This window comes from Frieseomelitta varia, unplaced genomic scaffold, assembly GCF_011392965.1.
Source record: "Frieseomelitta varia isolate USP_RPSP 00005682 unplaced genomic scaffold, Fvar_1.2 scaffold_338, whole genome shotgun sequence".
NCBI classification, from domain to species: domain Eukaryota; kingdom Metazoa; phylum Arthropoda; class Insecta; order Hymenoptera; family Apidae; genus Frieseomelitta; species Frieseomelitta varia.
This window is the reverse complement of record NW_025110077.1, coordinates 477,583-488,792: the sequence shown is the minus strand read 5'-3', so window position 1 is coordinate 488,792 and position 11,210 is coordinate 477,583. Positions and strand designations below refer to the sequence as shown.

The window sequence follows — 11,210 nt, the reverse complement described above, 5'->3', positions numbered from 1 at the left end:
ATATATATATATATATATATATGTATATAAAAGTTATGAATTTTTGGATACAGGTGTTGGCGACACCTTGATTTCATTTTATCTCGATAAATAAATTTAAAAGATAAAACGTCGAATAAACAATGAGAAAACAAAGAAAGAAAGAAAGGAGGATTTACGAGTTGTAAGAGAAGTAGACAAAGGAGGGTGGTTAAGCCACCAAGTAGAAGGGGTGCGCGGAGTATTCGTGTTAAAAATTTTAAACGAGATCGTTTAAACAAGCGTTATGATAGTTATAAATAGATTGAACTCACCATCGGTCGAAGGTAAATTTAGGTATCCTAACAGCGTTCGAAATCATACCCTGATGATGACGCTGTGCATCCTTTGCTTCTCCGCCCTTTCCTCGGTCGCTCCACCATGCACAACAGTCGCGTTTTACAAGAAAATAGTGATTGTACGGTAATCACGATAGAAGAAGAAGCAGCTAAGTAGGTAGGCCGTAGTGAATCGTTACGATGCGCCTTTAATCCTTGTCTTAGCTTTTCTAATAATCGATGAGAAAGTTCTCGGATCGCGAAGCTGCATTCGTTTTCGAAGAAATTGGTACTTGGTAGGATCGCGATTGTCTCCGTTACAACATGACACATAAGCGGGAATCAAATCGTTAGGCAGCTAACCGATCCACGGTGTCAACTGCGACTGACAGCGGAGAGAAAGAACGCAACACTGTCCCTAGAATCAGCTGTCGTGCTATGCACTACCGTTCGCCTCTACCAACCGAATGAACTGAGCTGTCCGGCTCGAAACCAGGGACGACTATAATCGTCGGAGCCCTCTCCACTTGCACGTTTCCTCCATCTCTTGGTCTTGAACGTTGAAGTCTCGCGAGATTCTAGCCACGCGATCAGACTCGTAAGCGTTCTGCGCTTTGCGTTACCCCTTCATTACTGATGACTCAGGATATTTTCTTTCATTCGTAATTATCTCTAACCAGATGGAAGTTATTTCCACTCTTTTCTCCAATATCTACGATTTTTCAAAATTTATCGCGAAAACGGAAAGTGGAAATATTGCAAATATGCATACCAATGACAGTTTAGTTATTTCTTAACTAATCGCGTCGATCCGTTGATTACCGAGCTGAAAAATTACATTTCAGTCTCTTGAGATTATGAGGACTTATATAAGAGTGCATCAATTTCTCGGAGTAGGAAAAACTGATGACTATGGGATTTTTTGAATACTGTTTTTCGGAGGCCGGAAAGAGTCTGATGATAGGAATAAATGAAGAAGACAGAGTATCTGTTTGCAATTTGCGCGCATGACACGCAACACAGTTCGAAGGCCAAGTATTATCTTTTTTTCATCGAAGAGTCATGTTTATGAATTACTCAAAGAATGGTAGTGTCCCGGTGCGCGCGTCCGAGAGATCTGTGACAGATTCAAATGTTGGCTGCAGAGATAGGGCGTGACAATGTGATAGCACGTTCCTGCATTTCCTCGCGCATGCACAACAATGTACCACGTCGTCGTAGGGTTGAAATTCCCGTGAACGATTCTGTAAATTTCGACCTTGCCGAAATCTATATTTCGTAGCGTGGAAAAGAGAAGGGGCTTGGTAGAGAAAGAGAAAGGAGCAAATTATATTAGAAGAATTGAGATAGAGAATAGGTGAACGAGGCCCGACATTTCAAGAGGAAGCAAGAAAGAAACGAGCGACGGAGAAAGGAGAATGAGTTACCACATGCTGTGGGTCGATACTCTAGCACTAGCTTCACACTCGGTGCTAATGTACTCGTAACTCGGTACAACTGCACCAAAGAAATGCGTTTCTCTCACCGTCAGTGTAAAGAGAGAGAGAGAGAGAGAGCGACTGGTGTACTCAGATGATCGCAGACAAGGGCTACTGCACTGAATAAAGATCGAAGTTTAGCTTCGATTTTGACGCAAGTACTTATTTACTATCTCTTTGCACTTTTACACTTCGATCGTTTACTGATACTAATTCCGAATACAGAAATTCACACGTGTGATGTTTTTTTTGCCTCTAGTGAATTTTTCTACGAGACAAACAACATTTCTTACAAGCATGTAACGTGAAACATATTAATCTTTTTTTTACATCTGGAAAATACGTATTATATTTTCGGTTCTCTTTTTTCTCACAAGTCAAAGACGTAGTTTTGTTGCTACGATTCTCTCTTCCTTTCTCTTTTATTTTCTTGTGCTACTGGAGAACGCGTCGAGTTTTCCATTTTACTTTCTATTTTAATGCATCTGTGTAATCACGAGTAAAATGATTTTTTATCAAATTTACCAAAGTTTTACACATCGTCTTTCTATAATTACAATTCCATTTTCTAAATGTGGAAGTTCAATCTGAAAAACTGAAAGTCCCGCGTTACGTGAGTTTTGGCAACGGCAAAATATTTACAAAGCACCTACTCGACAAATCGTGGAGTTTTCTACATTATGTATTGATGGGATTCCGACGATAGATTCTGTTCCGTTTAAAGAATCTAGCTTCCATATCAGGAATATGTGAATGACAATACGAATGTATAAAATAAAATGGTACATTTTGGTTCCTTAATAAAGAAATTACATAAATACACGTGTACTTCTTTTTTTTTTAACAAATCATGCGAGTAATGTGCATTTGAAATAGCTAGTACTTTTTCCTTGGAAAGAATATATAAATATATATACGATAAACTGCTAACTCTAATAATAAGTTATATCTATTCGTAAATGCATCAATAACATATATATATATATATATCGTATACACGTAAATCAAATAGAATTATTTATAAAACAACAGATTTCAAAAAAGAAATTATTTTCTTGTCCTATCATTTTATATTCTTATCGTTTTGAATAATTACGGTCAAAGTTCGCATCAAGAGCATCCTTACGTCATTTGATCACGTTTCCGTCTTACTAAAGCGGAAATTCTGCATATGTCGGGTACGGTACATGTGTACTAAATCAAACAGCATATTTATACTGATCCGATAAGTGTACTATAAATTAAATTACTAAATATTCTGTCTCATGCGTACAACGAACACGTGACTAACTGTGTCGACCTATTTTTCATTGATTCCGTTTGTATACGGAAACGATTCGGTGCAATTGGGAGTATTCTTACGAGCCAATTTTTGCGTAATCGATTTGTCTGTTTTGGTATTCTATTTTGAGAGAAAATACTGCTCAAAATTGTTGCTAAAATACCAAACGTGCATGTAACAGATTGCACAAGATAAATATAAAATAATAACTTTACATAGATTTTAAAAAGATTTCGTATTTTATAAGTCAAATAGAAATAATAGCAATTTCAATTCACTTCAATTCACTCAGAATCTTTAACCATTGCTTTTACAAATTAGTCATCAATAAATCAACCATATACTGTAATGTTCTTTGTGATTTTCAAAGAATTTGTTTTATTATATTATGAATCACTCACACGTGTTTCGTATCTAACTGGATACGCGTAAGTACAATGTAGAACAATATAGTATCTTTTTTTAATATGTACGAGTATGCGATTTATAGTGCATTAGTACTTTCGGTACGTCCACTTCAAATTCTAAGAAGTTTAGATAAAGTCCTAAAGAAGAAAGTCTCGGCTTTTCGCATTCCATATCCTCAATTACGATCGTACAATTGCGTATTTAAAAGTGCGATTTTGTTGTAGCTGTGAGTTAATAAAATGTTTCAAATTGCGAAATTTATGAATCTCAAAGTAGAATTTCAAATTACATACATTTCGATTATGATTGATCCTTAATTTCGTATCGGCAATTACAAACGATAATCTACTTACATATGTATATTTTATATTTTATTACGTACCTTTGTTATTAGACAACCATATTTTATATGTATATATTTTCATAATTAATTCGAAACATGTATCAGTATCTAGCTACTGTGTCGTTCTGATTATATGCATGGTACGTAGTTGTTCAGACTATGATCTTCGGTGCAACTGTACTTGATTTAATGACTGTATCGCGAAAGGCAAATATATCATATCCTTCTCAACTAGATATATTAGAACAAAGAAGTTGAGCATCGATTTTGCCTTTGAAGTGATTTCGTTTAGATTCGTATATAGATAACTAACGTTTATCTCGAAGTATTTTGATTTCAAGATTTCTTAATATCACATTGAAATTGAGTCTACATATTTTCTTTCTGATTTATTAGAGTATCACTTTATAAAAAAAACATAATAAAATATGTATGATTATAATATACATATTTATTAGCATCAATTATGAATGATTAATGATCAATTACATTTCATCAATTTATATAAAGTTAGAATAATGTTACACGTTATAAAGCCCATAGTACAAACAAGATGAGCGTAGCGATTAATTTCCTTTTATATAAAATATACAGAAGATAATATTTACGTATTTCTGTTTTTTTTTCTTTTTTTTTTTTAAGGAAAAAATATATTTTATACAAGTGACACATATATGTAATTATATATTCTACATAAAGGTAATATTATAATTATAATAATATATATGTAACAAATAAGTGTAAAACTTTGGAATTCACATTAATCGTTTCAAAATCGTTAAAAGTAATTTATTTTTGTCAATAGATAATTGGTTTCTTTTTATCTTCTAATATCACGTATTGTTACTTTGATTAACTGCTTAGCTCGAGTCAATGATAATAAGACAAAGATAATAATCGCCTTAATTGATGAAAATGTTGAATTGGTAGTCATTCTTTCAGTGATATTTTTGTCATATGAAATGATACATATGATACAAATAAACTGCACAAGGATGCATGAAAGATAGCAGTTTTTACAGGTGTTTCCAAGGCAATCTGAAATTATTATCAAGCATAAAATTTTTTTATGAAACCAATAAATGTTCCTGGCTTATAATCGCAAAATAAAACTGATTTATAGAAAGAATCGATTATAGATATTATATTTATACATTACGTTTAACATTCAATTTATTAATATTAATTTGCCGCGAACTTTGGTTGTACAAGGTACAGCACTGAAGTGAATGAACAGTTGCAAATTGCAACAGTGGTAAAGAACTCTTATGGTAGAGGTCGCGAATGAACGCTTATTCATACGTTAAGTAGAATGTTACGATCTTTTAGTATTTCTCATGTAAGGTTCGTATCGATCGAAAATAGTTTACAACGAGTTATTTGAACTATTACGAAATGTTTTGCGACTTCTGGCTACCGAAGATACATTTGAGCCAACGACGAAATACTTCTTTTGTTAATTGCGATCAAAATAAGACTAGAGAAAGAGGATTATTCTTGTAAAAAATAGCTTACATGATTATACGAGTGAACAAAGATAAATAAGAGAAGAAAGAAAGTGAATTTGGACAATAAAAGGCATGCGACGAAATCAGCCATTATTCGTTCAGGGTGCTGATTTACACAAAAATACATTTAGGATGTCCGAGGCTACAGAACAAGGAAAGGTAAGAATCATTTGTGAGTCTTGTTATCTATATTCACATTTTAATCGTCACTTTCTGTCAAACTTCCTGTCACTTTCATAACTAACGTAAACATTCAAGTCACATGCGATAGTTACGATACATCAACAAGAGTGAATAAAATCTTATGCAGAAATATAATTTGCTAAATATCATTCGTTTTCGTATCTAGATTAATTATAGATTGTTGTCATCATATATTTTGCATAAAATTCATACGCTTCGTGTAACAATAACCTGTGAGTGAGGTTATGTCCACGCCATCATATCTGATCATATCATTTAACCTCGGTACATGTTTTTACAAAATTATTTCCATTTATTGATACAATGTGTATTAAATAATATAATGTATTTTATAATGTGTATTAAATAATTAAATTTATAATTAGGACCTATGCATTCATACGGGAGTTGTATTACGAAATGCAAATACAAAGGAAGAGGAAGTTCAAAGCTTAGGCACATTAAATATTGTTGAATATGTAAGTAATTGTATTCAGTTTAGAATACGACTTATTATTTTAAACAATATAAAATACTTTTCTTTAAAATTACAGAGTTTTGGAAAATGTATAGAATGGAAGCCTATAGAAGATTCTGTAGTATCAGAGAATCCAGATCAAGATTCAGAATGGTCCTTGGTAGATACTCATGTCAGACGTGCTCGTACTTCATCAGAAGGACCAGATTCTCTGGGACGTACAAGGACTGTTAGAATTTCATTTTCAGATTTAAACTCCTTACGTATAAATCATGGAGGACAACAGCTTATATTTATGCAAAAGGATGGTACCACCTATGTTGCCTTTTTTCAGCTATCTAATGCTGAAAGTTTTCTAAACTCCTTAAAAGGATTTATTAACTTTGTAAAGTCCCGTACAAATAGAAATACATTCATTGTAGTAGATGAAGTTCAATCAGTACTAAGTAAATCATTTGCTGAATTGGATATATTCCAAGAAAATACTTCAGATTATGTTTGGAAATTTGTAAGAAATTTACATAACCGTCCATATGAAACAACGTTGGAAGCATTTAGTAAACTGGCAGATATTTGTTGTAAGTCACAAATGTCTTGTGTTATAAAAGAAATGTTACTTGTGTAATTTCTACTGGTTTAACAGATTTTGTGTAAATTTTAAATTATAGTATACAAAGATCCAGTTAAATCGTCAGAAGAAGCTTCAGAATTTTTAACACATGATGTTCCTGCTCTACCAGCATCTGTAAGTTCTGGAGACGAATATGAAGTAATTGGGGATCATGAATTTGATGTATTACCCCCAAGACCACATTGTCCAAGAGGTATGGTAGAAATAATCTTGTATCAAATTATATTATCAACAATATATAAATAAATATAATTACATTAGGTATGCCATTGTCACAAGAACAGTGGAACAAATTTAAGGACTCAGAAGGAAGAATTTTAAATCCTCAAGAAGTAAAAGATATCATTTTTCATGGGGTATGCACATAGAGTTTAAATATATATATTTGTTTCTTGAAAAATGATTGTTTTATTAAAAAAAAAAGAAAAAGATCAAGAAAGTAGGAAACAAAATGTAGAATTTTATTTGAAGCATTACTGATTAATAACACACATATATACATATATAAATAAGACAAATTAAAGAGATTATGAAATTTTATAGGGTATTACACCATCATTACGTTTTGAAGTGTGGAAATTTTTATTAAATTATTATCCGTGGAATTCTACGCATATTGAAAGATTAGAACTTAAAAAAAGAAAGACTGATGAATATTTTGCGATGAAATTACAATGGAGATCTATGACACTTGTACAAGAGAATAATTTCTCTGATTACCGAGATCGAAAGAATTTGATAGGTAATATTAAAATATTTAAATATGAAAATATATAAATTATAATATGTGAAAATATATAAATTTTAGAAAAGGATGTGAATAGAACAGATAGAACACATCCGTATTACTCGGGTGATAACAATCCTCATTTAGCACAATTATCTGATATTTTAATGACCTATGTAATGTATAATTTTGATTTGGGATATGTGCAAGGTATGAGTGATCTTTTAAGTCCCATTTTATGTTTAATGGAAAGTGAGGTTGATGCGTTTTGGTGTTTTGTTGGTTTTATGGAGAAAGTGGTATGTTTATATAATAAATCTTGAATTACAACAATATATAAAATTTTAATCAAACATATTTTATCATATACAAAATAGAGTCCCAATTTTGAAGTTGACCAAGCTGGGATGAAAACTCAATTGTGCCAATTATATACTCTTTTGAGTACTACAGATCCACAATTAGCATATTACTTGAACAACCATGATTCAGGAAATATGTTTTTCTGCTTCCGTTGGCTTTTGGTACTGTTTAAAAGAGAATTTAGTGCAGTTGATATAATGAAATTATGGGAAGTGTTGTGGACTGATCTACCATGTAAAAATTTTCATCTTCTCATATGTGCAGCTATTTTGAATACAGAAAGAAATGTTCTTATGGAAAATCATTATGGACTTACAGAAATATTGAAGGTAAAGCTAAAACTGTATGTATAGTTAAGAAATTTATTCTTTATTTACTCCTTAATTAATATATAATGTGGTTTGCAGCACATAAATGACCTTTCAAATCATATTGATTTGTCTTCGACATTGTCTAAAGCAGAGGGTATTTATTGTCAACTAATTTCGGCTGAGGACCAATTGCCTGATAATATTCGAGTAATAATTGGGCTTGAGGTCCAAAATAATGTGTTACCAGTTATTGATATAGAAAACGATATAGAAGCTTCTGATCATAATGCCGAAGCTGATGAAAATGATATAAATACAGAAAAAAATAGTAGTACAGAAAGCATTCTAGGATTTGACACAGTTACATTTGACGTAAAGCGATATAAATGAATTCATCGTACTTGTGAGAACAGGACCGTTGATAATAATTTGAAGAACGTTGTGCATCAATATGAACGTTGTTCATCACACAGTCAATTTTTTAATATTTATTACTTTTAAAAAATAATATTTGTAGTCACACTCTTCGAAATGAACATATATGCATTGTTTGTTACAACCAATGCTGCGATGCCCTGTGGGCAGTCAACGAACTTTATCTTGCGCAAATGATTTCGTATTTTCTTTATCAAACGAATCATTTCGATCGAAATGTGATATTATGATCCATATTTTAATTATCAAAGTTGAAATTCTGCTGTGAATTTACAAAGTTATAGTGAAAATAATTGTTAGTAGCGTTGAATTTTGAGATATTTATAAAATTCACTGTAAGTACGAAGAGATTATTTAATAAATAAGAGATAGTTTCATACAAGTACATATTTTGTATCTAAATGTTACTTTTGATGCACATAAATCTATAAGTCCGTGAACAGAAATGATTTACAGTGTATTTTGACTTTTACTGATGTTAATGCTTGTGTCATCTTCATTTAAGTTCTGAATATGTCTTTCTCAAATCTGTATAAAATCTTGCAACTATCCTGTATATTTCTAATAAAAAACGCCTGTTTAATCTTTGATTTCATAATTTTCTTACAATTGCCAAAATTTGAAAAGAAAATTGCCAAATAAAAAATCTAGAATGGATTACAAATATAAAGTCTATCTAGTTTATAATACAGATACTAGTAATACAGATATAAATCTAGTTTATAATATTTTTATACAGATTATCATATGATATGTACCTGAAAAAGTTGAAAATGTCACGATCAATTGTGATTAATAAGTAAATATATAGTATTAATATAAATATTAATATATTTATATTAATATATAAAATACAATATATAAAATTGTATAATATCTATTTGTCATTGATTATTTTCATATATTTTATGTAATAATTCATATCAAACATTAGGTTTTTGATATCACTTGTCAATTATATATATAATGCTTGTATTACAACATAAATGGAAGATCTAATTTGTGTTCATGTTTGTAAGAGGTTGTATTTGGATGTCTCGTCGATCATAATTTCCGTGGTTTTGTATAAATTTGTTAACAATGATATTTTTAGTATCATAATTTCTTTTTTCATTTAACAAACAGTGTAAGATATGGAATTTGTTTGTCTAAAGCGCGGAAAAAATCGGAGGAAGAGGAAAAATTTGAAAAAGCAACGTCGTGAACAAATAAAATTTGAGGTTAAGTTTGCTAAACGTCGAGGATTTATTTCAGAAAGTAATAATAGTTTTGTTGCTAGAGAAAAGTTAATTGTCAATACGATGCAAGCTAATTCTTTTTGGGAAAATTATACAGCTGCTCAAGAATGGCAAAAAAGGTTGGTTGTTTATTAATTATTTATTAATTATACGTAATGGCAAAAATTGCTAAATTTTTAACCTCTGATTACCCACGTGGGGGTCTAGTGCCAGGATATACCTGCACCCCCAGGTGGGTAATCCCGTGTTAAGGAATATGTTCAAAAGTGCGAATGAGAAAATATCTTAATAAATAATGTTAATTTTAGACATAGCATAACTTGGTGGAGGACTCGATGTATTGCTTTGGAATATGAAAATCAAATATTAAGAGATAAATTGAAATCTTTGATACCAAGAATTTGTAATCAAAATGATCAGCAGCATGACTCGCATAAAAGAAAAAGGAGTGGATATAAACATCAGGATGTAATAGAAGAATGTGAAGATACTAGATCTAACGAAGAAGCAGAAAATTTAGAATTTCATGTAGATGAAGAAATGATGAGTTTTCTAGAACAAAGTATGAGACATAAATTTGAATTGAGAAAATTAAGAGAATCAGAAACACTTACTAAGAAAAGAGAAGAGGAAGAAGAAAATATAAGTATCCAAGGTGGAGCTGCATGGATGCAAGCAAGAAATAGTAATGCAAAATTATTATATGGCGAAGCTAGCTCTACGATATTAGCAATGGAAACTGCTCTTCAAGCTACAGTTGATAGACACAAAGATAAAGCAAAGCCTCAATATTGGCCAATCATTCCTTTAAAACCATAGACATAAAGATCACGTACATTTAAATATATATTATGTAAAGAATTAAATATAATGATAATTTTTCATGATAATGTTTTTTCATATTTTTTAATGTGCTAGTTATCCAAGGATATGTTTTCTCTTATATATCACACTGATGAGGGATAGCGCTATGTATTCCTTTCTGGCTAAACCCACAAACGAGATCACAGACGAGGTATTTCTTCATATATCTCGTTTGTGTCCTAAGAGACGAAGCCTAATTTAATGTTCAGTCTATCCTATCTCCAGTCAATGCTAGTGATAAGAATTAAAATAAAAATATATGGAGAGTATTGTCACATATACTTCAAGAGTTACTTAAATTGAATTTTCATTGAACATGGTGATTCTTTCATCCATGAAAGAATACAACAATTTAAAACGACGATTGATGGAAATTGGAATGGAAAATTTATTATATATTTGATTATTTACATCTATTTAAAGGTATTAGAAAAAATTGATTGAAATATACTTTTTAATAACATAATTAGATATGAATTAGATGAATTAGATATGATGTTTTTTACTTATTTTAGTGTGTAACTTCAAAGTCTGAATGAAATCTGCAAACTCGATTTTATAAAAGCTTGGAAATATCAAAGAAATGTTTCTATAAATATTGTTTGATGTAAAGTTATATTGTGTGGTGTAAATTGCAGATCGTCCGTTTTCTAAATTTCAAAGTC

At 31.0% G+C, this 11,210-nt stretch overlaps 3 protein-coding genes across 4 annotated transcripts in view; 2 read left to right on the top strand and 1 right to left on the bottom strand.

Moving 5' to 3' along the window:
- LOC122530308 (ATP-binding cassette sub-family G member 4-like) overlaps positions 1 to 978 on the bottom strand; it is an 11,724-nt gene extending 10,746 nt beyond the window's left edge. Inside the window, exon 1 of the mRNA XM_043657142.1 lies at positions 294 to 978. Within this exon, the coding sequence (XP_043513077.1) occupies positions 294 to 296 (3 nt within the window). The 5' untranslated portion in view covers positions 297 to 978. The remainder of the gene's footprint in view (positions 1 to 293) is intronic.
- Positions 979 to 5,050: 4,072 nt separating this feature from the next.
- Positions 5,051 to 9,026, top strand: LOC122530309 (TBC1 domain family member 15-like). Its single transcript, XM_043657143.1, has 9 exons — positions 5,051 to 5,474; positions 5,885 to 5,977; positions 6,053 to 6,554; positions 6,645 to 6,800; positions 6,869 to 6,963; positions 7,151 to 7,349; positions 7,416 to 7,633; positions 7,712 to 8,026; positions 8,105 to 9,026. The coding sequence occupies exons 1-9, from the start codon at positions 5,388 to 5,390 to the stop codon at positions 8,396 to 8,398; spliced, it is 1,959 nt and encodes a 652-aa protein (XP_043513078.1). The 5' UTR covers positions 5,051 to 5,387; the 3' UTR covers positions 8,399 to 9,026.
- Positions 9,027 to 9,410: 384 nt separating this feature from the next.
- LOC122530310 (gem-associated protein 8-like) lies at positions 9,411 to 10,571 on the top strand. Of its 2 annotated transcripts, XM_043657145.1 has the most exons (3): positions 9,411 to 9,663; positions 9,725 to 9,800; positions 9,990 to 10,571. In XM_043657145.1, exons 2-3 carry the CDS (start codon positions 9,745 to 9,747, stop codon positions 10,498 to 10,500), a joined length of 567 nt encoding a protein of 188 aa, XP_043513080.1. In that variant the 5' UTR covers positions 9,411 to 9,663; positions 9,725 to 9,744; the 3' UTR covers positions 10,501 to 10,571. The 2 variants fall into 2 exon arrangements, with proteins under 2 accessions (XP_043513080.1, XP_043513079.1); XM_043657144.1 differs by having other exon boundaries at positions 9,411 to 9,800.
- The last annotated feature ends 639 nt before the right edge of the window (positions 10,572 to 11,210 follow it).

Coding starts and splice junctions, on each gene's coding strand:
- LOC122530309 (XM_043657143.1), top strand. CDS start 5,388: ATGCGACGAAATCAGCCATTATTCGTTCAGGGTGCTGATTTACACAAA. Junction 6,555..6,644: donor TAAACTGGCAGATATTTGTT/GTAAGTCACAAA, acceptor TTTAAATTATAG/TATACAAAGATCCAGTTAAA. Junction 7,634..7,711: donor TTGGTTTTATGGAGAAAGTG/GTATGTTTATAT, acceptor TATACAAAATAG/AGTCCCAATTTTGAAGTTGA.
- LOC122530310 (XM_043657144.1), top strand. CDS start 9,577: ATGGAATTTGTTTGTCTAAAGCGCGGAAAAAATCGGAGGAAGAGGAAA. Junction 9,801..9,989: donor GCTCAAGAATGGCAAAAAAG/GTTGGTTGTTTA, acceptor TGTTAATTTTAG/ACATAGCATAACTTGGTGGA.